The sequence below is a fragment of the Phytophthora ramorum genome (assembly GCF_020800215.1).
Source record: "Phytophthora ramorum isolate Pr-102 chromosome Unknown Phyram_PR-102_s0002, whole genome shotgun sequence".
Lineage (NCBI taxonomy): Eukaryota > Oomycota > Peronosporomycetes > Peronosporales > Peronosporaceae > Phytophthora > Phytophthora ramorum.
Window position 1 is genome coordinate 4,446,347 of NW_027150648.1, and position 26,159 is coordinate 4,472,505.

The following is a 26,159-nucleotide window of genomic DNA, read 5'->3' on the forward strand; positions in this document are numbered from 1 at the left end:
GGGGGCTTCTTGGAGCAGGTGTGGGGCGCCAGGCAAAAGCGAAAGTGAGGTGAGGAGTCGCTCTGCAAGTGGAAACTGTAGCCATTTCAAGGATCTTGTTGAAGAGCAAGCGGATGGGAACAATACAGACGAGCCTTGGGTTCGCTTTGGAAATCGTCTGGTCTCAAATAGTGACGACACATGGGTGTCTTGCCGCAGGACGCAGGACAACGACCAAGGCCATGAACGTTGACAGCTCGCCTGGTATCACTACGGGAGCTGCATCTTGGATTGTGGTGAGGTGGACGCTGGTGGTGCGCTGGAAATCGTCTGAACGCAAATGATCCACGCGATGGCTACGCAAGGCCTCGTGTCTTGCACTTCCACCATTTTGGTCCCGCACGTACCGCAATGTACCCACCGCACGACCAAACTATAAATCAGGCGATCTTTAGTTCATTCCTGCTTCCTCCAAGCCTCCACTACCAAGACCGCTAGGCCAATGTCGAGTGAAGGCTTCCCCATCGTCGGCCTCAAGGACAGTCCTCCGAGCCTCAAGACGCTCTCGGACCTAACCACCCGCTGCCGCCGCATGCCCGAGAACGAGCAGCTCTGTCGCCAAGTGCTGAAGCGTCTGCAGTTCCTGCACGAGTCCGTGACGCCTCTGGACGCCGCTGACCCACGCAAAGCCAAGTACTGCGACGTGGTCGTGCACTTCGTCAAGCAACTGCGTCGCAAGCCTCTGCTGCTGCGTCTCGCCAGTAGCGAGTCCATCGTCGCCTCCATCCGCGAGCTGCAGCTCAAGCTCAGCGACGTCGCCCAAGGCCTCGGCGTGGCTGAACAGCACGAGATGCTCCAGTGGGAGCAGCAATGGGACAGCGACCGCAAGGAGCAATTGGGCAAACTGGACCAATTGGTCTCGAGCGCGTCCGAGCGGATGCTCGTGAACGAGTTCCGAGGCGACAAGAAGGTGCAGGAGGCGCTCATGACGCTCAACAGCGGCATCAACTGGAAGGGCCAGTCGCCCGAGATGCTCGAGCTCAAGAAGGCCACGTTCAGCCGCGTGCTCCAGCACTCGAACCAGGAAGGGCTGCACATGTTCAGCTGGTTCATCCCCATCGACGACGTGGAGTTTGAAGACGAGGCCATTGGCGCCAGAGGGACCTTTGGAGAGGTGTGCAGAGGCACGTGGCTGCACAATGGGGAACGCACGGAGGTGGTGGTCAAGAGGCTGTTCCCAGAGACGTCCAGCGACTCGGACGACGCGTTCCTGCGCCAACTGGAGCTCTGGGGGAGTCTCCCGGACCACGAGCACATCTTGAAGCTCTACGGAGGCTCCCACGTTAGCAAACCGCAGTTCTACGTGTGCGAGAACGCCCACAATGGCAATTTGTCTGATTTCCTCGAGGAAGACACGCACAGCGTCATGTTCTGGAGACTGTTCGAGCAGGTGGCGCTCGGACTCAAGTTCCTGCACGACCAGAAGACGGTTCATGGCGGTCTCAAGTGTGGCAACATCCTCGTGGGCGCCGACAACACGGCGAAGCTGGCGGACTTTGGGTTTAGCACTGTGCGAACGCTGTCGGCAGGTTTGAGTGGCAATGCAGACAAGGCCAACTCCAAGTCGGTGCGCTGGAAACCGAGGGAGGTGCTGGCGGAGACTGGCGTGAACGCGCCGCGCTTCGCGTCGGATATTTACTCGCTCGCCATGTGTATGATCGAGGCGAAGACGCACGAGGTGCCCTACGGAATGGACGACGACGCGGAGGCTATGGAGAAGATCATGAAGGGCGAGAGCCACCCGCGTCCTGACGAGGTGTCGGAGGCCGAGTGGGCTTTCATTTGCCGTCTGTGCAGTCCGGACTTCACGCAACGCCCAACGCTTGACGAGGTGCTGACGGAGCTGACTGCGTTCGCTGAAGAAGAGGAGCGACAGCACCCGATGGCGAGCCTCGCGTAGACTGGTGTAGTGGTCGGAGATTGTAAGTTCTCAGGATAAAGAGGCTTTGTTTGGTTTTGTGTTAATGCTGGAGGAAGGTACTATGGATCGCCTTCCGCAGAGGCTTACGAAGGCGACGTCGTTGCCTCTCATGAGCCTAACACGGTGGGCAGTCTCGAGGGCAAGTCACTGCGCTGTACGGCACCGGTGGTATCTTCTGCAGCTCATTTATTTCCAGATAGTTTTCCCGTCATTTTGTGTTGTCCATCCGAAGAATCACTTTCAGTTTGGCCTTAATCCGAGATCTTCCGTCCACTCACGGAGAGCTGTCGAACATGGAGGGAGCTCCAGGAGAGTCCCCAAGCTTTCCCGTGACGACGATTCCCGGCTCACCATCGAGTCGCCAGGTGCTGGCCGCATGCCCCCCGAGGTTCCCGCGCAAACCTGAGTGCAGCATCTTTTTCGAAGGCTTCCTCGATCGACTCAACGCTTGCCATGACGCTGTCGCAGTGCACGACGACCAGTGGAAGAACAAATACTGTGAGCTCCTCAAAAGGTTCATGAAGCTCCTACGCCAGCAGCCTTTATTGGAGCGTCTCGCTGGCGCTGACACGATCGCCTACACGGTTCGAGAGCTTAACTCGAGGCTGGACGTCATCTGCGTGGGTATTGAGTATGCTACAACAGACCAATGGATGGCCGATTGGAGCCATGGGTGCGAGGTTCAGGCTCAACAACTCGAATCCCTGGTCACGGGTACTGCTGCTCGCATGTTGATCCGAGACATGGAGAGTGAAGAAAAGGTGACGATGGCCATGCTGAAGATGTACACGTCGCTGGAAGGAAACACACCCGGACCTCTCGCAGATCTCAAGCGGGCGACATTGGAGCGACTTCGAGTCGCTCTTGACCTCGAGGCTCGTGTTATCACCTCAGAAACGGTGGCCGGTATTCAAGGACAGCCAGATAATATCCTGTCCATCTTCCGGTGGTTCATTCCTGAGAGAGACGTGGAAGTGAATGAGGGTGGGCTCATTGGTGCTGGAACCTACGGCACCGTAGACTATGGCACATGGCGCCGTCGTGACGGAACCATCCAGGACGTCGTTGTAAAGTCAATGTTTGATCGGAGTATCGACTCAGAGTTGGCGTTTCTGAGGCAGCTGCAGCTCTTGTACGAGCTCCCAAGGCACCCAAACATAATTCAGCTTCACGGTGGCTGCCATCGTGCTGGGTAGCGGTTCTTTGTTTGTGAAAATGCTCCAGGTGGCAACATCTTTCAATTCTTCAGCAAACCGGAGAACGAAGATATGTTCTGGGGAATGTTTCTGCAAGTGGCGCAGGGTCTTCAGGTTCTCCATGACAACCACATCGTTCACGACGGCCTTACGAGCGGAAATATCTTGATCGGAGAAAATAATACGCCGAAGATCTCGGACTTTGACTGTTCTCGCATCAGAACCATCTCTGCGGGCTATAGTAAGCAGCCTCAACAATCTGCAGCAGAATCCGTACGCTGGAAACCCCGTGAAAGACTGGTTGAATCGAATAACTCGCTGCCCAGGTACAAGTCCGATGTGTACGCACTGGGAATGTGCATGATCGAAGCGAAGACGCAGGCATTACCATTTGGAATGTACGATGATGATGAAGTCATGGAGATGGTTCTTAGTGGAGTGCCCTACGAGCAGCCCTATGAAATATGTGACGACGAGTGGAGTGTGATCAGTCGACTCATTGCTGTGGACATCGAAGATCGCCCAGACATTGGTGAGGTGATTCTGATGATCCGTAAGTTATGTGAACCTGAGCTTAGCTTTCCGATCGAAAAGCTCGTGGGATGTCCACCCAGCCGGAAAGTTCTTGCCAGCTTGTACACGAAGTCTGAACGTGTACCTGAAAGCGAAAAGCTGTGTCTCCAGATGCTAGAACGGCTCCAGTTTTTGCACGATGCAGTATCTCCTCTGCCTGCAACTGATGGGGGAAAGCAGCAGTACGTCGACGTAATTATTCGGTTCTTGGAGCTGATCAGCGTTAAACCGCTATTGGTTCGACTTGGACGCTGTGAAACGTTTTGTGCAACGATTCATCACTTGCACGTGATACTGACAGAGATCGGAGAGGGCCTTGGGTTGGGCAACGAAGCTGCCATGACGAAGTGGAGTAAGGAATGGGATAGTGACTGTGCGGATCAACGTGCCAAACTAGTGCAATTGGTGACCACCGCGTCAGATCGATCACTTGTGCATGAATTGCATGCCCGCGATGAGAAGCAGGTTCACCAAGCACTCATGGTGCTGAAAACCAGCACGAAAGAGACTGGACAGTCGACTGAGATCTCGCAACTCAAGAAGACAACACTAGAGCGTGTATTGGCCTTCACAAACGAAGCCGGCCTCCGCATGTTTGACTGGTTTATTGACGTTGATGATATCAAATACAGCGATACGAGTAACGTCATTGGGACTGGTGGCAGCTTCGGTGATGCGAGTCTTGGCACTTGGTTTCGTGACGGCCAACCCATCAAAGTAGTGGTGAAGCATCTTTTCCCGGAGCTCGCGAGTACGTCTGACAAAGCTTTCTTTGAGCAGTTGGAGCTCTGGTGGCGATTGCCGCGCAACGAACACATTTTGGAGCTATACGGTGGCTCACATGTGAGTAGACCACCGTTATTTGTGAATGAATACGCGCCAAACGGCAACTTGCGGGAGGTTTTGGGCGACGGAAAACACCAGGGACGGTTTTGGCCCTTGTTTCTGCAAGTAGCGAAAGGTTTGAAGTTTCTGCACCAGCATGGCATTGTACACGGAGGTTTAAAGTGCAGCAACATTCTCGTTGACGCAAAACAAAAAGCAAAGATTGGCGACTTTGGCTTCCGTAACGTTCTTGCTGCGAGCGTCAATTGTAAAGGAGGACGCGCGAGTTTGACGTCGGTTCGGTGGAAACCTGTAGAGGTGATCGTGGCGTCTGGCAATGAGCAGCCTAAGGTCGAGTCCGATATCTATTCGCTGGGTATGTGCATAATTGAAGCGATGATCCAAGCGGTGCCGTTTGGTAACCTTGGTGATGACAAGGTTTCAGACCTTATAACTGCTGGGAAACAGCATCCCCGACCTGATGCGGCAACCGACAAAGCTTGGGAACTCATCAGTCGAATGTGCGCCTCAAATATTCGCGATAGACCTACAATTCGAGAGGTGATTGCTGAAATTATTGATCTCAGTTTTGTGCGAGATGAAACTGGAGCTGATAAGAAGCGTGGAGTAGATGTATTGTCGATTGCTAAGCAGTGCGTCGACTGTGGTGAATCTCGCGTTGCCTCTGAACGATTTTGTCGTCAGTGTGGCTTTTATCTCAGCGACCGCAACCAACCACCAGCCCACGAACCCAAACTTTGTTACTTGAGCAGGCCTAAATATCGTCACGATCGAATTGCTCATGCGTGGTGTAAAGCGTTTGAGACTGCTGTGGCATTGCAGAACGTACACGACCTGGGCATTTTTCACGGGAATTTGAAACCGACTAACATTTGGATTGGAAACGATGGAAGGGCTAAGCTTTCTGGATTTGAACTGAGTGGCAGAGTGGATAGAGTGGACTCCTACAAGACCCAGACCATTGATGAAGCGTTTCGATGGCAAGCACCACAAATCCTCTCTGGAGAGAAGGCGTCACTGAGAACTGATCTGTACTCACTTGGGATGTGCATCATTACAATGGTCAGTTTCGGACCTCCTTGGGGTATGACCACGAGTGATTCAGGAATCAAAGAAAAGGTTCTCAGTGAGCAAGAATTACCTCCTCGTGCTGCAGGGTTCACCGATGAACAATGGAAATTGGTCACTGATATGATCTCGCAGGAGGATGTGACAATAGGAGATGTGGTTCGGAAGCTTAAGGCACATGTTCACGAAGGCCCAGCCCCTGAGTGGATCGTTTCGCAGAGTGACGTTGTCGTCACAGATGAAGGTTTTAGTCGATCTTCCTTTTTTCTCGTCACAAGGGTTCACTACTGGGAGCGAGGGTAGCTGTTGAAAAGCTGCAGGCTCCGTTTGATTCTCTCGAGCGAAGCTCTCAGACTGTCGTAGAACTGTGGTTTCGGCTTCGACACCCTAACATACTTCAGCTGTTTGGTGCAGTGGAGGGATCAACCCCGCGGATGTTTGTTTGTGAATACGCAGCTGAAGGCGAACTGACTACGTTTTTAAAACGTCCTACACCCCCTAACGTGGTATGGAGGAAACTTTTGGAGGTAGCGTACGCGCTACGGTATATGCACGTGTGCGGCATCAGTCATGGAGAAGTGACTAGCCAAAACATTTTCGTAACTGCTAAGGGAGTGGCCAAGCTGTCGGGGTTTGCTTTGAGTTGCCCACTACGGAAACCGGAGACAGAACGTGACGAGGATGACTTCGATACTACCTGGGTACCTCCAAGTTATGTTTGTGAGCACCATAGAACATTTGCTTCCGACGTTTTCTGGTTTGGAAAGTTGATTATTGATGCAGTGACTGGACACTTACAATCGACGGATGGACAGAACAACTGTGATATCTGCACAACTATCGATCCAACCCAGAAATCTTCATTTACGAGCGTTGAATGGGAGCTCGTTTCAGACATGTGCTGCTGTGATCCGAAAGTTCGTATCACTATGGCGCAAGTTGTGGATCGCCTCGCTCAACTTGTCGCAGTCAATGAAGTTATCGGTACAAGTCTCACATCCTTCGAGGAAAAGGGTCAACGGCAACAAAAACTACTTGATCACTTACTTGAATTAAAGATGTTCGATATTGAAAGCACGCAACGAGATGAAGATGGCCCATGGTGCACAGTGGAGGACGTGCTCATCCACCAAAAACCTCTGATCTGTGAAAAGCCAATAGAGCATTATGCTATTGCCGCTGCGAAGGAGCTGGAACACGGGAACCCCATTGAACGCTACGATTCGAGCTCAATAGCGAACGATGTGGTAGAGGGTTTTCCAGGATTCCTAAGCGGGTTGGTGCTCAATTCGAGTACGGGCGCTAATCACGGAATGTTTGGAAATGTACAGCAAGGTATGTGGCTTGGCGCCCCAGTTGCAGTCAAAACACTCAACAAGATCGGGCTTGGTGAAGTCCAGGAATTTTTTGAAGAGGTCAATATCTGGAACAGCCTCCGACATCCAAACATTGTCAACCTTTTCGGCGCATGCTTGCATGGATACTTTGTTTTTGTGTCTGACTTCGCCAATGGTGGACAGCTGAATACGTACTTGGAGAAGGCTAGAAACCGCTCTCAAGTGTGGGAACTGCTACATGACGCTGCTCTTGGGCTTCAGTGGCTTCACCTCCGTGGCATTGTGCATGCGAACTTGAAATGTAACAATATCGTTGTGGACGAAGGTGGTCACGCCAAACTGATCGACTTTGGGCTGAGCCTCCTTGCCAGCTGCAAAGCAATGAGGTATGGTGGGGCTGTATCCTGGCGGGCACCCGAGACCCTAACGGCCGCAGTACGTACGTTCGCATCTGATGTGTACTCGTTTGGGATGTGCATTGTTGAAGCCTTGAGTGGTAGGGCTACACCATGGGGAGGTTCAGATGTCAACTTCATCCGGCGTCAAGTAAAGGCTGGTGTGTTGCCCTCAAGACCAACATGTTTTACACTGAGTCAATGGGAACTTGTGAAGCGCATGTGCTGTCTCGAACCAGAAAGTCGACTCAAGATCAACGATGTTGTCAAAGTGTTAAGCTTCTTCGCCAATCGATATCTGCATGCTGACGGCCAAGATCTGAAACACCTCGTAGATGGTTGGGTGCGAGAGGGGGCAATCAAAGACATGAGAGAGCACGAGCAAATGTGTCTACACACTTTCGACCGCCTGCACGAACTTCATCAAACATTTTTCGATACTGATGTAGACCGAGATCAGTTCACCAAAGAGCGTTTCAAGTGCAAGTTCGATGACATCAAGGAGCGTTTCTCGAGGTTTCTGTTAAGCCACACGGGGTTAACTTTCGTCACCAGACTGGCAAACAACCGTACGGTGGTTGAGCAATTCGCCAGCTTTCATAAAGACATTCGTGAACTGAAGGTGGTGATTCTACCTGCTGGAGATGGAGACGAACCAACCGTGCAAGAATGGGAAAATGACCGTCGAACAAGTTTGGACCAGTTCAAGTCTCTCGCTGACAACGATGAGGTTCTGAAGGCGGAGCGGTTTTGCCACGAGGGTTTGGCCAAGCTGAAGATTGAAGTGGACTACCACGCGACCAGATACATAACAGACGAAGTAGCAGAGCAACACTATCAGTTGATGCAAGCAACACTCGATAGACTCACGAGTTGGCCAGGTGTGAAGATTCCTGCGATCCCCCACTGGTTCATCCCGAGAGATGACGTAGACTTTGATGCGGACAAGCCATTTGGGCACGGATCGTACGGCTCAGCTCATCGTAGTACGTGGTCACCGGGAATCACCGGCGACAAAACCAATAGAGTGGTAATCAAGTGTGTGAACGCCAGCAGTAAGGATTTCTGCAAGGAGGTGGACGTTTTGCAGCGCCTCGACCACCCACACGTACTCAAAGTGTATGGTGGGTGCCATGTTGAGTCACCCATTTTCTTCGTGTGTGACGACGCGACCCAAGGCAGCTTCCAAGCGCTCTTCAAGAAGGACAAGAGTCACTTGTGGCGGATGTTCCACCAGGCAGCACTCGGACTCGAATTCCTTCACTCCGAGAAGGTGGTGCATGGAAATCTCAAGTGCAGCAATCTGCTCTTGGGCAGCGACAACAAGGCGAAGCTGTGCGACTTTGGCTTCTCTTACTTGCGTAACCCGTCAGTGGGGTCAAGTGGCAAGCTTCACAGAGAGGCTATTCGCTGGATGGCACCGGAGTGTCTGCCTTCGCCAGATAAGGACTCGAATATGCTAATCAACCCGTGCTTCGCGTCGGATGTGTACTCGCTGGGCATGTGTATCATCGAAGCGTTCCTGGGGGATCCTCCGTACGGAAGTCACGACGTTCACACGATCCGAACGCTGATGCTAGAGCCGTATCCACGTCCTCCTGGTAGGACGGAGGACGAGTGGGAACTAGTCGAGAAGCTTGTGCACCCAGACGCGTCGAAGCGCATGTCGCTGGATGATGCAATTGCGAGCCTGAAGATGTTTGCAGACCGAGAAGAGGTGTCACGAGCTGCAGGAGGAGCAGCTACTGAGGAAAGTAAGGTTGGTGTCTGTGGTGACTGTGATACATCCAAGACCGAGCCAAATGAGCAAGAAATGCAACCAGCGCCGCAGCAGCATAGCTACTCTGGATGCGATGAGAATGATCCACCAAACACTGATCCCCCTTTGCCTGAGGCAGTTCTTCCTTGAAGAAGTTGAAGACAAACTGGAATAGGAACACGGCAAATCTTTCAACAGTCTTAACCCTTAGGACCGATTATTATCGTCAATATTGCTTTCTGTACGATGTCGAATTCGCATGAACATGAGAAATTCATTGCATCTAGACACCTGCAAATTGTGGTGAACGTGCCAAACCTACAGCAACGTGGCGTGTTCAATGCTCTCATCCGTTTCTAGTTTTCCAGCTCCGTCCGTTCGCGGCACCCAGTGGGTCGGCCGTTTCTCGCTAGTTGCCGTTTGTGGACGGTAGGTCGCACCGCTGCATTTGTGCGTCGCCACCGAGCTGCTCGTTCGCATCTCCGTCGGCTTTGGGCTTGGTCCGTCAGTCCCATGGGCAAGAAGCAGACGCCGGGGTCGACGCCCCATTTGCGCACTTTCAACCTTTCCACGGTGGTGACCAACCAGAACGAGACCCCGTGGGCTGCAGACGAGCACCAGCGATTCCTGTTGGCGCTGGAGCAATTCGGAGGCGGCCAATGCCTCAGCGTCGGTGACGCGTGGAGATCCATCGCCACTGCGGTGGGGACTCGAGACACCGCGCAGGTGGTGCACCACGCACGGCTGTACTTCGCCCAGATCCAGCAGGTGAACGCTCACAAGCGACAGGAGCGCCAGTTCATGCAGAGTGTGGACCAACGCTGGACGTCCGAGGAAGACGCCGCGTTCGAGAGCATGTTGGCCGCCTTCAGCACGTCTTCGGTCTGTTACCCGTGGGAAGTGATGGCGTCTCGACTGCCAGGCAAGAGCCCAGTGGACCTGAAAGAGCGGTACCAGAAACTCTGCTACGACGTGGCTCGCATCGAGAGCGGCCAGCATGTCACCATGCATCTAGGACAGTTCCCTCGTCACCCGGGACTCCCCTTGTCGACCAAGGCGGCAGCGATCGGAGAGAGTGGACGGTTGGCATCACAAATGACCTCCCCACGGGTACTCGACAGTGTGGTGACGCTTACACCTGCGGAGGAGCAACTTCTCGTGGACGCGATGGCTGAAGTGTTCGTGCCGCCTGAAGCTCCTGCGGACTTGCTGGCCGGGATTGCGTCGGCTGTGGCTGCTTTCACCAGCTCGAACGGGAGACTGCCACCGCAGCGCACACGCCCGCTTTTCACGAAAGACCAGGCACTCGAGGTGCTGAATGGCTTGCTGGCGGCTCAGCAGACAGACCCGCAGGTCGTTCTGGAGACGCTGGCAGTTGAGCTTCGACTCCATCCACGAGCGCTCAACGTCTCCGCTGGAGTTTCCTTCAGCGCAAGAGCCACGAACGAGACGGCCGAGCCCAACTTGCATCTGCTGGCAACCACCGGTTTGACGTTCGGGATGTTGCCGTCGCCGCTTGGGTCTGAGCTCGGTCTCCCGTTCGAAGGCGCAGGCATAACCCCGAGATACTTGGCTGGACTTGGTCTTTTGTCACCGTCATCTGCACTGGGCCAAGCAAAGAATACAAGGGACGGCGATACTGCGTTGCCATCGCTCACTCCTGGAGGGCAGCGTAAAAGTAACAACGGGAGCTCTTGAGGCTCACGTTCGAAGTGCAAAATGTACAAAGTTACGTGCTAGATTCCTTGTTAACGCTCTGATGGGGACGAGAACCTTATCCCAACAACTAGCAACATGATTTCACCTTCGTGGCCATCTCTGTGTTTATCTTGCTGTTTTGCCAGCCTAACTCCACAGTCCCAGCTTCTTCGCTTGCTGCTGGAACTCCTCGATAGTAGTGAGAGAAATCGACTTCGATTGGGCTTCTAGCAGCTCTGCGTCAGGATCAAAACGCGATTCCTTCTCCTTCTTGGCTCGATTCATCGCAGCCCTCTTCTTCTGCTGCTTGGCATTGAGCGACATTGTGATCTTTGCATCGTCAAGCCAGTGTCGAGGTGGTGCGGCTCCGTACAGTCCAGCTGCAGATACGGCCGCGACGAGTGCAGCACGAGAATTGATGCTACTGTCGTGAACGCCGAGTGATGAAGGCAGCGAACAAGTAGACGTTGAAGCCGTGAGGCTTGTCAACTGCGACGGAGGTTTGGATACTGCTGCTGGTTGAGCGGCTGCTGAATTGTCGATGCTGCGAACATATTCCTGTTGCTCAGTGCCACCAGCAGTTGGGGCAGCCTTTGTTAAACACGGCGATGACTGAGACCCAAGCATCGCAAGCTTCTGCACACTGCCGTCCTTCCCCAACTTTCGGGTCGCCGCGTTTCTGAATTTCCTTGCGGCTTGAACGGCATGCGTCTTTCGTGCGACCACGTGAGAAAGAGGCGAAAGCGTGCAGTTTGGCGCCTTAGAGTGGTGCTCAGTCAAACGCGCCAAGTCACTGTGGGTTTGATTGCTCTTTGACGCGTCAAAAGTATCCGTCTGAGGACCATCCTCTTGATTCCCCGAGTGTTCATCAGCTCGAGTCTCAGCCCAAGCATTCTCCTCGTCTCCTTCCCGCTCGTCTGTCTCGGTCATCAACGCAAGACTCTCCTCCGGGTCGACCTTGTCAAAGAATCGGGTCTCCATATATTCTCGTGCGCCTTCATCAGGTACTGTTGACTTGGTGGGGGCGTTTTCACTGTCACTGCGGACTGGCGCGCCGTTGTTTGAGGGTTTCTCGGCACTCAGCCTGGTCGAGGCGCCAACCAGGTCGGCTGCAATCGTAGGCAAATGCGGAGGCGGGGGCGTACTCGCAGCAAGCTCCGCCTCGAGCTTTTGCTCGTCAATGGAGCTGTCCGTCGTGATCTCGATCGTGTAGTTGGGGAGGACAGCAAATTGTTTGTGTCTTTCGCCAGTCACGAGAGGAGGCCGACCTACTTGGGCAGGTTGCTGCTTACTGCCACGTCTCGATGCCGGTGGCGCGTGCGCCGACCCTGGGCTTGAGAGTGTGAAATCTACTGACAGGTTCAACAAGACCGAAACTGCGCCAGACTCGACTTTCGGCGACGGTCCCGACAAATTGGACAGCGCCAGAGTACAGTGCTCACGAATCATTTCACTCTCGAGTTTGGCGAGCTGAATCAGCGCAGGCATGGCGCCTTCCTCGACCATTTTGACAGAATTCGTCTCTTCCGGTACAGTTGTGAGGTTGCAGAGCGCTCCAGCGCAGCATTGGAGAGTGTTCAACGCGTCGATTTTCGCTGCGCGATACGACTCATTGACCAGCATCGGCGTGACTCCCAGATCGACTAACTGCTTGCGATACTCAGGCACAGAAGAGAGCGCCCACAAACTTGCACAGCAACGCCATCGAGTCTCAGGAAGCTGCTCGTCACTCATAAGCGCTCCGATGGAAGCGAGAGCGCTGCTCTCCACCAGGAATTGCGACGGTATGGGCGTCGGAGTGGACGAACATCTTTTTCCTGGGGTGAGAGCGCCCCTAACGTGCTCCAGCTCGATTGTAGGCACGAATGCGATGCTGCAGAGAGCATCTGCACAATCCAGAGAGGAGTTCACATCGTTGTTTGCAACGACATGGTGCACGAGGTTGCAGAATAACTCAAGGATTGGGGCCGGCTGTTGAGCCACTGCTGAAGCGAAACCCGTGATGTGGCTCAGCTGACGGAACAGAATGCAAACCAGCGCAACAAACTCTTCGTCGCTTGCGAGGTGCGACTCCATCACTGGAAGGCCGTCGCTGCTGGTGCTTTTGCGACTCGAAGTGAGAATTCCGTTCAAGTACACGACAACATTCTCCTTTAGCATGATCTCCAAGAGCTCCTCGCTGTGGGTCAAGCAGCAGAGAGTGAGTACGCAGGTCTTAATGGCTTGAGACGAGTACGATAAGAGGTCGTCCTTCTCATCCTCGCTCACGCTTGCGTGAATTTGTAGCATTTGAGTGAGTGCGCGAGGGATATCGGAGGCCTGCAAGAACCGACGAGTATCTTCATGCCACCCCAACCAGCATAGCGTCGCCGCAGCATACACTGCACATTCAGACGCGTCACAGTCCGCTTTAGCCGCATGAAGGTCTAGGAACTTCAGTAGTGTTGCCAAATTCGAAGAGGCTACCACAGCCATGCGGCTATCCTCGCTCTTTGCCAGAGTAAAGAACACAAGAGCAAGCGTCTTCTCTGAGCAGTGGCTGTGTGAGGGGTGGTGGTGGTGTTCGTGGGATTCAGAGTAGTAATCTTCATACATTGAGATCCGATGAAGCGCGTCCAAGATGCCCGTTTGAACGCTCAGCAGCCGTGAATTCTCATAGAACACGAGTTCTCCGAGTAATTTTTCATGCAAAGAAGCCAATCGCCTCTCCTCCGGGTCCAATTCGTACGTCATGAGCTGGAAAAGCGCTAGAAGTGAGGACCTCTCTGCACACAGCGCGTTCCGCCCAACGGGGTGGTTCAACAGTTTACCAAAGATAATAGTCACGAGTGTTGCCACTTGCTTCGAGGCCAATGCAGCATACGCCGACAGGATCTTCACCAGCCCCTCTTTGACCATGTGCTTCATGGTCTCGGCATTCAGAAGATTCAACACTGCGCGGATGCACGTCTCTTTCGTGGAAACACTGACGGCTCGAACCATGCTGATCATCATCAATACACCCACCGCACCTTCTCCAGCAAGCGCAGCTTCATTCCCACGGATGCACGACAAGTTGCACAGTACCTTAGCGCAGTCACGTTGGCTGTCTTCACTGTACGAGTTACTGAGAACGGAGACAATCGCGACCGTGCCGGCAGATGCCAACGTTTCTCGGATATCTGGTTCGACGGACAAGTTGGCTAGCGTGATAGCACAGCAACGTTGGATGACTGCGTCTTCTTTGATTTTCGCGAGCGTGGCTAGCACGGATATCACGCCCATGCGAACCAGCGCCGTACAGCAGCTCGGGTGGCACGATACACTAGCCAATACATGGCAACAGGACGCTTTGCTCTCTTGGTCATGGGACTCCACACACGTTGTCAGGACCATTTCGATGGCGCCCACTTCAACCATGATGAGTGAGCACTGCTCATCTCGACACAGGAGACTTAGGCAGGAGCAACAAAACCGCTCCACGATGACGTTCGCGTGCTCCAGTACTAGGATCCTCGTCACACACTGCACCACTTCGGCGTTGCAAACGTGAGCTGCGGTGTGTGGGTCTGCGGCCAAGCAAGCAAATGCCGCGGTACATCGAGCGCGAATCTCACTCAGAAGACCCGCGGACTGAAGACTGCCTGGGTCTGTGCTAGCAGCTTCACCCGCGTTGACTTCATCGATGCTGGTCAAGAAGAGAAGCGCTGGGATCACTCCTGCGTCAGACACTGCGACTCGGGTCGAAGCTTTCTCGCAAAGTCCATGCAGTGCCTTTGAGAAGAGGTTTCGCGTCTCGTACGACTGCGCTGGTGCCATACTCAGTTGAATGAGGGCAGTAATTGCCCCAGCCGTGACAATATCCGCTGCTGCCTTCTGCACACTGAGAAGATTGCACAATGCGAGCGTACACATTTGCTTAGCATCGTCCCCAGTGGATCGTCTTGACAGAGTGGACAGGGTATTGACGGCATCTCTCTCGACCAATTTCACGCGTGAGTCCTCGCAGCACGACACGTTGTAGAGTGTACGAGCACACACTTGCAGGAGATCCTCCTCCTTGGCTGCCTCAGAAGTACATGCAGAGCTGTCTCTCAAGGTTTCATCTTGGCCGACGTCACGATACAGTGCGTTGACAAGCAGTAACAGTCCCTCTAATACCATCCGAATCGCATTCCCTGGATCTTTGCTCAGGTTCCAGAGCGTGATTCCAATCAGACACTTGGTCGTGATAGCGCTTGACGCCCCCGCCAGCGCCACTAAGGTGCCCATGCAGCCTTTCGCAACCATTTCATTCCTGCACGTCGGTAGTCTCGACAGATTCAGTAAAATATGCGCTAGCAGCTCCTGTATCAACGGGATATTTGGATGAAGCAATGACGCGATGGCACTGACAATGCCTTCCTCCATAAGACGCAGCCGAGTTCGCTTCAGATTGGATAAGTTGCACAAGGCCTTGGCGGTGATATCGTCGTACTCCTCCTCCGTTCTACCAGGATAACCTGAATTGCTGCTTCCGTTTCGAGTCGTCGTGAGAGCAATGAACGCTTTGAGCACGCTCTCGATCTTGTGGTAGGACTGCGAGACACACGTAAGGTTGAAGAGCGCACAACGGCAAATGTGCGACACCTTCTCGTGCTCATTGATCAGCGTTGTGAGGGCACTCACAGCGCCATCCTCCACAAGAAGATCCTCCACTCCTTGTAACGAGCAGAGGTTGCACAGCGTGATGGCACACGCCGTCCGAATCGTCTTGTCTTCCATGTCGTTTACGATCTCTGCGACTGTCTTGGCTGCTCCCTGCTGCACAATCACACGACGCAGCTCGCAGAGATGAGATAAATTCATCAATGCAGTGACGCAATTCAGTCGAGTCGTGTTGTCTCCATCCTTACACAGCCGTATCAGAGCCTCCACGACATTCTCCTGCACCATCAACCGCGCGTTATCCGGGTTAAAGCTCCAATTGCTCAGCGTTAGGGAGCACCGTTGCTGCTGTTTCCGCTGCACGCTGGTCAGTGTGGATCCTAGGTCGGCATCGTCTTCACTTGGACTTGCGATCACAATCGTCGAGCCTGTACGACGAGAAATACTCATCTTACTACCAAGGTTTCCAGTTGCAACTGCAAATGCATCCGAGACTCCATCTTTCAGCACACTTCGACCTTCGGCTCGACCAAGCTCCCCCCAGGGCAGACTGAATTCAATCTTCTTGCTTCTCAGGTCCTCGCTAGACATCACCGCCTGCAAACTTCGCTTCATGCGGGACATATAGAGCATGCCATCGATGTACTCGCCACGCGTTCCGAACATGTCACCAGCGTACGGTTTGAACGCTTGGGACGAATACTCGGCACCGATACGCTTCCGTCCGTTCTTCCGTATCAGCTGAGCGGTCTTTGTCGTCGCGGAGAACGCCGCAGCAGTTGGCACTGCTGCCTGCGCTGGGGGTGATGGAGTTTGACTGTGGAGACTGAAGACAGAGTTGAGTCTAGCAGACGGATTTCGGTTGGTTCGGCTACTTGGCAAAAGATTGGCAGAGATACTGGTAGACGCAGGAGGAGGAGTGAGAAGCTGCTGCTGTGGAGGCTCCGGGTTTCCAACTAGCCGCTTTGCTGCTTTATCCGCGTACTCCATCGCAAACTCGTTGGTACCATAGAAGTTTGGGATCATCTCGGTTGGTGAAACAGCGATGCTGCTCTCCACTAGCAATCGGAACACTCGATCTCGATCCCGTGCGTAACCTGCTGGTGCATTGGACGATGCCGTGGACTTTTTCTTCGTTGCAGGTGGAGGCTTCATTGGACTCCCAGCGACAGGTGAAGCTTTTACGCGACTTCCATTCTTCCCTGCTAAACCTGTGAACGGGGGCTCGCCGTCTACTGATGATGAAAAACTTGCTCTGCCAACGACGTAGGAAGGTGCAGCAGCTTGAAGGTCTGCAGCAAGACGAGCCTTTTCACGATTCCAGAGCGCCGTGAGGTCCATGGGAGTGCCACCACCGTCTGCTCCTCCACCGCTTGAGGTAAAGGAAAGTGTACGTGCAGCAATAATAGAGACTTGAGACTGGTCACGGCAGCCTTGGGGTAACGGTTGCCCCCACTAGCCGAGCATCAATAAATCCTAGAAATTCGATAGTTGTTCATGACAGCGCGAATTCGTGCTTGGGGTACTTCATGTGGTCTTAAGCTCAGCAAAAGGCACGCTTTTGGTACAAAACAACTCTGACCTCGATCGATTTATTGCTGTGAATCTCGGCGGCTTGCAGAGTTGCCTCACGGAACGAAGAACTTGAGCTTGAGCTGCTCAATTTCTTGTCATCACGGGCTAGTGAACATTCCAGTTATGCAAGTGGTGCAGAGTTTGAAGCGCAAACATGAAAATGAGGAGAAACGTAGCCAGTTGGGTTGGCAGCCCCAACGGTGTCATCCAAGTGCCTCTACAGTTGAAAGTAAGAAAGCGGATCTTCCAGAAGGGAAGTATGCGCGTTGGAGAGAGCAGTGAAGCTGGTCATTTTCGAATTTGACGCCAACCTACACACTGTCCACGGTCGACCAGAATTTGCGAGCCCTCGATCCGAAGGCAGTTGAGCACTACCTCTTGGATGCCTCTCGGCGTGAGGACGACTTGGGCTTTCAGGTATGCGAGGCGTCGGTCGAGGAATGGCTCGAGTACCGCACCAGCCACCTTGGCGGACCGCGTAGCTTGACATGGAATAATGGGGCAAGCTACATGGTGGAACCAGATTCAAGTGCACAATCGGGTGTCATCTCGGTGCTGTGGATGATGATGTTGGTCTTCACAGACACCTTAAGCCGCCATTTTCAGTTTGCTGACGACGACTACCATGACCGCGCTGAGGTTTTGCATCCCGACGAGCCTGGCATCAGATTTCACCACTCCCCACCAATTGTTTTTGATCCCACCGGCTTCTAGCAGCCGGACGTGGTTTTCGATTTGCCGATCATCTTTTCCCACATGTATCAAAGCTTTCGAGTTGGAAGGCGTATTCGCTTGTCCAGTACTAAGCTTGTCGTGCCTTTCGTTAATGTAGTTGTGGCTTGAAGCCACAGCTTTTCTTGTTGTTTTGGCTCACTATCGAAAAGCATTTCGCAGTGTTTCCTTTAGACTTCAAAACGGATTGCGCGCGCGGCATACGCGCCATCCCCTTTCAAAAATTGATTTTAACATTAGCATTCGATAACCAATAACCTTCATTATCGCATACTCTCCTTGAACCCAGCCAACCGTGAAAACACTTCATAATCGATTCCAATATGATAACAAATACAATGAATCTACCCCGATGTCAAAACACTTTCTGTATTACTGTACTACTGTCGCACCAGTGTTAGACCGCCACTATCGCTCTTGCGTCCTAGAGCTCCAGTGCCGATTCCTTCCTAGTCATGTCTTCCCTGACGCCGGAGCCGCTGGGCTCGTCGCTGCCCCCTCGCAACTCGCACGCCATCTCCGTGTCCATGCCCGACTGGGCGCATGTCGTGGGCTACGAAGAGGCGCTCCCGGAGGTGCTGGACGCCATGGCCTGTGGCTATCCGCGCTTCTTCCGCCACCCGCTGGTGGTGGCGCTGTCCGGCGTCATCCAGTCTCAGAGGTTCCCCGAGGACGACGTCGACCTATGGGAAATAGTACCCGTCCCCACTTCCGCCGTGGCTGAGCGCTTGCGCCACTTCCTCGTGGACAGCAACCAAGCAACTGTCACACCTGATCAAGTCTCCGTGCATGTAATCAAAGAGGTCGTGCACGTCGTGCGCTTCCCACGCCGCCTCAGCGCCACGGCCAAGCAGTTCTGGCAGCACTCGGGGGAGATCGTGTCCTCTCGACACGCGGAGAAGCTGCTGCAGTTGCTACAGACCGAGCAAGTGCAGGCGCCCGCTCTGGGGCAGACAAACAACCATTTGGCGCTCAAAAGGCGCGTTTCCGAGCTGTACCTGCCGTCTGCAGACCCTACCAAGGTCGCACTGTACCCTACGGGTATGGGTGCCATCTTCTCTTGTGTGAGAATGCTGCAGAAGCTTCGTGGAGCCGAGTGCAAGAGCATTTTGGTGGGGTTCCCCTATGTGGACACCCTCAAGATTCTGTCCCGGAAAGAGTGGTGTCCTCAGGGGGTGCACTTCTTCCCCGCGTGCGGGGACAAGCAGATGCAGGAGGTGGAGGCCATCGTGGCCCAGGAGAAGGTGCTCGCCATCTTCACCGAGTTCCCGGGCAACCCGCTGCTGTCCATGCCGGACCTCAAGAGGCTGGCCAAGTGTGCCCACGACAATGGCACAGTGCTGGTGGTGGACGACACGGTCGGGTCCTACAATGTCAACACGATGCAGCATGGCTGCGCCGACCTGGTGGCCACGAGCCTGTCCAAGATTTTCGGTGGCAAGGGCGACGTGATGGGCGGCAGCGTGGTGCTGAACCCGGAGGGGCCCAAGGCCAAGGAGCTGGAGGCCCTTTTCGACCCGGAAGAAGACTCGTTCATCGTGGAGGATGACGTTGAAGTTCTGTTGGAGCAGTCGGAGGACCTGGCGGAGCGTCTTGCCAAGACGAACGTGACCACTGCCGATATCGTTCAGAGACTGCTGAAGCACCCGATGGTCAAGGAGGTGTTCTATCCTACGCTTGGCGACGCCAAGAACCTGTACGACCCGTTTCTGAACCCGTCCGAGTCGACTGACCAGCCTCGCTACGGCCCGCTGCTGTCTATTCTGCTGCCTGGTGGACTGGAGCCGGCCAAGGCTTTCTACAACGCGCTGAAGATTGCCAAAGGCCCCAGTCTCGGCACGAACTTCACTCTGAGTTGTCCGTATACGCTGCTTGCACACTACGGCGAGCTGGATTTCGTCGAGTCTTGTGGCGTCGACCGTAACCTGATTCGCATTTCCATCGGCCAGGAGGATCCTGGAGTGATTTGGGCGGACTTTGAACAGGCTTTTGCCGCCGCTAGCGTCTTCATCACGCCTGAAACGTCCGCGTCCAAGTAGGTAGACCAAAACCAAGTCACGAAGCTGCACGGCCTGCGCCGAGCGAACTATTGCTGCCGCCGGTATATCTACTGTCTTTGATGCAGCAAGATGCACTGCCGGTAGACCAAGACCGCTTCCCGCATGGCTCGCATATTTTTAGTGGTATGGGATGAACGCTATTTTGATGTGCTTGGGAGCTAAGTGACTGAATTGTAATTCGTTCTAGACGACTCGAGGTGTTGTGCTGCTAGCGCGGCGAGCTTGGGAGACTGGCAGTGCTCATATTTCATTTCTCGCTCTGGTTTCACCTGTTGATTGTCCAGCGTTCGAGCGTGAGCTATGAGCCCAGCGATCTCGACTGCGTCGTCCTGGTCCTCAATGCAATCGAGAGTCACAACGCCAAGATCGACGTCTCGAGGTCAGGCTGCGTGGTACGAGGATGAGGGGGACGTCAGTGTCAGCGCAAGCAGCAGCCGCTACAGAGTGTTGGATGAAGACCAGAAGAAGCGAGAGGTATGTGCAAACTTTCTAGCGGCATACATTTGAACTAACCTTCCCTGCTCTTGCAGACTGAGGACGTGGACCGTCTTATCAACGACCTCAAGGCTCAGCGCCGATGTCGCTCTACAAACAGCCGAGTAAGGAAATCTTCAAGCAGACAAGAGGCACCAGTGGTCCCGATTCGAAGTGGTTCTCCACGACTGAAGGACAAGTCAGAACGACTGAAGCTTTCTCAGCGTGGCAGTGGTCGACACTCGTTTGAGGATGATGTTGGCGGAGGTGACGAGCTGTTACCTGGGGATGAGCAGAATCCTGATGCTGTCTCGCAGTCTTTCCAGGACCAGGTTTTGAATGAGCTTCGTAAATTGAAGGAAGCTCAGCGTTTCGAGTTCGAAGCTCTTGAAAGACTGCAACGCGAGAAAGATGAGGCTGAGCGGAAAGCTCGTCACCTGGAACAACAGCTACGGCAGCAGCAGCGCCAGCTTTCTCATCGAGAGGGTAAATCTTCTCTCGGATCTGGTACAACGCGCAGGATAAAGACACGCCAAGAGGTTATCCTCGCCAATGATGCTTCTGACGAAGAGAACAACGATGAAATTTACTCAAGCGAGAACAGAAATTCTGGCGACGCGTGTGAGCAGAGCGAGTTAGAAACAGAGCGGGGGGATCATGAGCTCATCGATTGGGACGACGTGACAAAGTCCCCACCGCCGTATTTCACGACAGCGTCACCTGCGGTAAGTCCCTTACTGTGGAATCAGCTGACAGTGAAGAGCTCTGACCTTTAAGGTGCATTTGACCACGTAGACATCACCGTTCAAGCGCAGCTCGGGCTGGCCAGCATGGACAGGTGACGAATCGCTGCCGCCAGGACCTGCATCAGACCCGCTAGGTAGCTTTCGATTGCTTACTTCTCGTTCGACTCGGATATCTCACTCTACTTTTGCAAACAGAATCGGAGCCAGCCGAACCACTTCGTCATCGATCTCGCTCTCGAAGCAAGCTCGAACCGACCTCACTGTCCAGGTCACGGTCCAACAGTGCCATGTCATCTCATGTTCGACGCCTAAGTCAAAGCAGATCACGCAGTCCGTCGGCAACAAGAACGAATCGCAGTGCTCAAGACAGTCAAGAATTGCGACGCTCTTGCGCGTTCTTTGAGGACAAGGCCCGCGCACAAGCTGAGGCTGAACAACGTTCAAAAGAATCAGCCGAACGCCTCGAACGAGCTTGTCGGGCTGCTCCACCCCAAAAACTTTTAGAACGGCAAGCTTTAGCAGATGAGCGGAGGTCGCAGCAGCTAAGAGAGCTGGACAAGACGAACGCTGAGCTAGCACGTGAAAAAAGAGCCAAGCCGCGCGAAGTACCAGTAGCTACGTACCTGTCAGCGGGCGATGCCGAAGCGGCCGAGCAGAAACGCAAAGAGCGGATCCGTCAGCGTGCCCAGGAAATGGTGCAAGCTGCAGAGATGCCATCAAGAATGGCGATGGCGACCAAGAAAGCTACAGCTGACGCTACTCCGGCTGGCGAGGGTTGGTCGGAGGTTGATCACATGTCCGTGAAGCTGAAGAAGAAGCTGAGGCAAGCAGCAGAGGAAGAAGCCAAGAGACGTCAGCACCGACCGAAGCCCGTGCCCAACTTTGACCAGCTTCACTCGCAATGGGATGCTGCCCTGAAGAAGCGGATGGAACTTGCGAGGCGCAACCAGCACGAAGAGGACAGTGTGAACAACGACGACGAGGCCCCGTCGAAGAAGAGAAGCGCCGAGTTTTTCACTTCACGAGCAGACAAACTGGCCGAACTACGTGAACAGAAGGAAGCGCGCAAGCTGCGCCTGCAGGCCAAGGAAGAAGCGATCCAGCAGCATGCAAAACGAGCTCAAGAGAAGCTACTGACGCGCGCTCGTGCCTCCCTCGGAACGGATGTGGGAAGTCAAAGGAAGCCTACCAAGTCGGAAGCACTCCGAGCACAGAAACTCATGGCGGAGACTACCAAACAACAGAAGGAGCGCCTTCGCGAAGAGCGTGACGCTGATGCTCGGGAGCGGCGACGCGAAGAGGCTACTCGTCGTGTCCGCGCGCAGGTTAATCGATCGGAGAATGTCCGTCGTGACAACTTCGCAGGCACCTTCGTGGACTTGAAAGATCTGGATGCCGTCGCCAAGGAAAAGGCTCGCGAGCAGCGGCAGCAGTTCAAGGAGGCGATCGCACGCAACAAAGAGAAACTGTTGGTGGCTGCTGCGGCTCGTCCGAGTCTCATGGAGCGATTCACGACTGGAGTGAAGCGTGAAACCCACCGTCGCGCCGCTCTCGAAGCTGTCGTCAAGACTGTCTTCCAGAAAGACCTGTCTGCTCTGAAAGGCGTCCTCACCGACGATGAACAGGAGCTCGCTCGCGAAATGGTGGCCGCCGACGAAGCCAAGAGCGACAAGAACAGCGAGGACGACTAACGTAGTTACAAATGCATTTATCTCCAGCACGCACCTCTATCGTGAATATGCCCTCAGTCGATCAGACTCTTGAGGAAGTCGTAGGTAGCGAACTGCACGCCCATATTGGGCATGGCTCTCACCAAAGTGGGGGTCAGTCCTCGGTAATACACTGTCCACCCCTCGTTCCTCGCCAGCTTGACATAGCAGTCCCACGCGCTCCTGTACTGTCTAGTGACACCGCCTGCTCCCTGCATCTGCAGCCGCCTCCTGACTGTGTCGTTCGGGTACGTGAAGATGGTGGCGAGCACTCCGGCGCCTCCGCCACATAGAATTTTGCCTGCAAAATCCGCCTTGGGGTCCACATCCTGCGGCAGCAGCGACGTCAACATGTCGTAGGACCCGAACTTGATTCCTTCGTAAGGGAGCGCGCCGAACAACGTGGGGCCGATCCCTCGGAAGAGTGCACGAGGCCCCTCCTCTTTGAAGGTCCTCATAAAGGTGTGGACGATGCCGCTGTACACCAAGTTGTCTCCAATTTGGCCCGAGACCCGCGTGCGGATGAGGTCCAGCGGGTACGTGATGACGGAGGCCGTGAAGCCCGAGAGGGACCCGGCCACGAACGGCCCCCAAGCCGGGAGTTGGTTCTGTCCCTCAGGGTCCATGGAGCGGAAGAGGTCCTTGTAGAAGTCCGAGAAGGCGAAGAGTACAGCTTTGTGGGGCACCACGCGCACACAGGCGGCCATGTTCCCTCGCCAGAAGCCGACAACTCCCTCGCTTACGAAGATGCTGCGCGTGGTCTGCAGCATCCCCACGCTCTCCCCGGTTTGGCACACGATCTTGACGCGCTCGAAGGGAGCCACGACGGTCTTGGCCACGATGCCAGCGCCGCCCCCCGCGGCCATTTGCTTGAGCTGCTTAGAGTTCCATTGCGGCGCGTACGAGGACGACACGGCCATACCGACAATGGGGGAGTGAGCTTTTGTGTACACCACACCGAAGGTCTACAATCGAACGATAATATCGGCTTTGGAAAATCTGGTTTATATAATACCTTCTATTCTGTCTCTATTGTCAAATACGATGAGGAAATAATGCTTCACTCGTGGCGAAGTCGACGTGCGTCCTTGCCGCCGAATGTGCGTTTCCACCACTTTCCGACGCGCTGGACGAGGCCGTTGCCGTCGTACGTGGTCACGGTGACCATTTTGCCTTCGGTAGTCGCGGCTCCGTTGGGCGGCACTGCGTTTCCACCTATTGACCGTACGGCCACTGCAGCCCTTCCACCTCCGATGCGTTCTTCGGGGTGGTTGGACGGCTCGAGTGTGTTGAGGTTGAGTGGCTGCACGGTGCGGATATTCTCCGTCGCGGCGCTCGACGTCTTGACGCCGCATTTACTGGCGGACGAGAAGTTGCTGGTAGCCAGTAGAACCACCGTGATGACCAGAATGAACTGGCAGAATCGCATTTTGCTTGACAAAGTGATGTTGGTCGATGGATGCAATTTGTGGAATGGCATCGTGGACGAAAGCTTTTCGCAGGCATTGACGAGCGATGTGGAGCCATTCGTCTCCTACGTTTTTGGTTCGTCACACAAGAGGGCCTTGATTGGATGGCGGACTGCTACGCTACGTCAAAATACAGCTAAGCAATCGTAAGCAATCCCCGAGTGATTGGCTGCGAGACTCGTTAAACCTGTTCCGCGCACGCAGGACCCGGTTCTGAACCAGGCTTGTCACATTTGATTATCTTATGATTATCCTAGATCAGGTGACGCTCGGCTCGTCGAATTTTGCGAGTTTACAAACGAAAGTCAGCATCAAGTCAAATGAAAGTGTGCTCCAACGCAAGGCGGTGCTGTCATTCCGAGCCAGGGTTCCTTCAGGGGCGGATTTCGATGAGTGAGTACACCAAAGATTTCCGAACACGGGGAAAAGACTATGCAGAAGAGTCTTTTGCGCTTTTGAAGCTGTAAGGAAGTTTCTTCCGAAGTGTATGCATAATAATCCTACTCGCATTGGGAGCCCAGCCACCCCAAACATTGTCATTTTTTGAGAGCTTCCTTATTGACCACGGCTGTTTGACACCACTTTAAGGCAAAAGCAAAACACTTTTATTAATATCTATGCAAATGCTTTTAGAGAGCGATACGTGACAACCTCGGCATCCACACTTACAACAACCTGCTTTGCAATACCGAAGTGGAGCACTATTCCGACATACAAAGTTGAGCAAACTAGGTAACATCAACAGACGAGGATTCCTTAAGTATATCTGGCCTCCTATTGATTGAATTGAAGAGCCTGCAACTCACGGGCGACTCTCCCCCTGCCATTGACCTTTCCTTCAGCAAGGTTCTGTGCCAGCTCCATATCATCAAAGGGTTTCACTAAAATGACATAAGACACCTTTTTCCCGTTTTAGTTATCTTCGCTACTCATTTTTCAATACCAAATACTTCAAATATCGAGGTTTTCGTGATCCATCTTTTTCAGATAGGAGATCCAAGTGTTCCACATTGAGCTCTCGAACACTTTTGTTCCTTTCCTTAATCAGTTTATTAATAAGCCGCAACACATCGCTAGTCGATCACCCATTCTTGAACTGTTGCGCCTCCGATTTTGGACAATCGACCTCTTTTTGTGCCATCAACTTCGAAGCTGTCAATATGGGGCCTTCAGAGCATCGTTCCCGTCTAGTAGTAGTAAGTTTGAAAGCGTTGCCCACAGTTATATCATCACCCTCCCAATTATTCAACTGGCGAAACCACTTTCGCCAGAATTTCCTCGTCGCAGCGTGTCGTCAAATTTACTAGCATGAACTCGATTTTCGATTTCGAAGTGAGGTACTAGATTAATGTCATTTAGTTTCGCCTAACGCCACCTAGTGTCTACTTCTACGGGTACTGATTCAATGATTGTACGTTGGAGACCCAAGTGCTCCTCAACATTGGGTTGATCAAAATAACATCCTTGTTTAGTAGGAGAAAGTTGGCACCATCGCCTGCTGCTTTGCACCCCTTCAAACTGATTTTATTGGCGTCTCTCTCCGTTGTAACCAACATCTTCGCCAAGCCTACCTTATCGTATTCAGAGTCAAAAAGGTTTTGTCTGGGTTCTCCTTTTTTACCTTCGACATGTATGAGATCCACGTCTTCAACACGGGCTCTCAAAAAGTTTGTCTCTCGCCTCGTTCAATATTAGAAGATCAAAACCATCGCCCGCCGGTTGCTTTAACTTTCTCAGTACCTGTAGTTCTTGGAACCTGCCGGCCAAGGTTCTCACGTGAGAGTACTTCTTTGCTGAAGCATATATGATTGCTAATTACGGTTCGTCAGAGTTGAGATGATTGCGAGTTAACCAGCTATGAGTTTGGTTTTGGCCACACAATCTGCGAGTTACGGGAAAAGCTAGCCTTGAGCACTATCAAGTCTACATTTGCAAC

General features: G+C 53.6%; 9 protein-coding genes across 9 annotated transcripts; 6 read left to right on the forward strand and 3 right to left on the reverse strand.

Annotated features, from left to right (window-relative positions):
• Nucleotides 1-481: 481 nt before the first annotated feature.
• KRP23_2830 (Cell division control protein 15) lies at nt 482-1,939 on the forward strand (the record flags this gene model as incomplete). The annotated part of the gene is made up of 1 exon (XM_067887610.1): nt 482-1,939. The coding sequence occupies one exon, from the start codon at nt 482-484 to the stop codon at nt 1,937-1,939; it is 1,458 nt and encodes a 485-aa protein (XP_067750184.1).
• Nucleotides 1,940-2,253: 314 nt separating this feature from the next.
• Nucleotides 2,254-5,946, forward strand: KRP23_2831 (Tyrosine-protein kinase Btk29A; the record flags this gene model as incomplete). The annotated part of the gene is made up of 3 exons (XM_067887611.1): nt 2,254-3,133; nt 3,185-4,572; nt 5,527-5,946. The coding sequence occupies 3 exons, from the start codon at nt 2,254-2,256 to the stop codon at nt 5,944-5,946; spliced, it is 2,688 nt and encodes an 895-aa protein (XP_067750185.1).
• Nucleotides 5,947-7,742: 1,796 nt separating this feature from the next.
• Nucleotides 7,743-9,284, forward strand: KRP23_2832 (Serine/threonine-protein kinase 4; the record flags this gene model as incomplete). Its single annotated transcript, XM_067887612.1, has 1 exon — nt 7,743-9,284. One exon carries the CDS (start codon nt 7,743-7,745, stop codon nt 9,282-9,284), a length of 1,542 nt encoding a protein of 513 aa, XP_067750186.1.
• A 363-nt stretch (nt 9,285-9,647) lies between these two features.
• KRP23_2833 (Myb-like protein H) lies at nt 9,648-10,832 on the forward strand (the record flags this gene model as incomplete). The annotated part of the gene is made up of 1 exon (XM_067887613.1): nt 9,648-10,832. One exon carries the CDS (start codon nt 9,648-9,650, stop codon nt 10,830-10,832), a length of 1,185 nt encoding a protein of 394 aa, XP_067750187.1.
• A 147-nt stretch (nt 10,833-10,979) lies between these two features.
• On the reverse strand, nt 10,980-16,799 carry KRP23_2834 (uncharacterized protein; the record flags this gene model as incomplete). The annotated part of the gene is made up of 1 exon (XM_067887614.1): nt 10,980-16,799. One exon carries the CDS (start codon nt 16,797-16,799, stop codon nt 10,980-10,982), a length of 5,820 nt encoding a protein of 1,939 aa, XP_067750188.1.
• A 1,421-nt stretch (nt 16,800-18,220) lies between these two features.
• KRP23_2835 (putative cystathionine gamma-synthase) lies at nt 18,221-19,804 on the forward strand (the record flags this gene model as incomplete). Its single annotated transcript, XM_067887615.1, has 1 exon — nt 18,221-19,804. One exon carries the CDS (start codon nt 18,221-18,223, stop codon nt 19,802-19,804), a length of 1,584 nt encoding a protein of 527 aa, XP_067750189.1.
• A 360-nt stretch (nt 19,805-20,164) lies between these two features.
• Nucleotides 20,165-22,736, forward strand: KRP23_2836 (uncharacterized protein; the record flags this gene model as incomplete). Its single annotated transcript, XM_067887617.1, has 4 exons — nt 20,165-20,299; nt 20,356-21,024; nt 21,095-21,179; nt 21,241-22,736. The coding sequence occupies 4 exons, from the start codon at nt 20,165-20,167 to the stop codon at nt 22,734-22,736; spliced, it is 2,385 nt and encodes a 794-aa protein (XP_067750190.1).
• A 53-nt stretch (nt 22,737-22,789) lies between these two features.
• Nucleotides 22,790-23,674, reverse strand: KRP23_2837 (Mitochondrial carrier protein CoAc2; the record flags this gene model as incomplete). The annotated part of the gene is made up of 1 exon (XM_067887618.1): nt 22,790-23,674. One exon carries the CDS (start codon nt 23,672-23,674, stop codon nt 22,790-22,792), a length of 885 nt encoding a protein of 294 aa, XP_067750191.1.
• Nucleotides 23,675-23,814: 140 nt separating this feature from the next.
• KRP23_2838 (uncharacterized protein) lies at nt 23,815-24,183 on the reverse strand (the record flags this gene model as incomplete). The annotated part of the gene is made up of 1 exon (XM_067887619.1): nt 23,815-24,183. The coding sequence occupies one exon, from the start codon at nt 24,181-24,183 to the stop codon at nt 23,815-23,817; it is 369 nt and encodes a 122-aa protein (XP_067750192.1).
• Between the last annotated feature and the right edge of the window lie 1,976 nt (nt 24,184-26,159).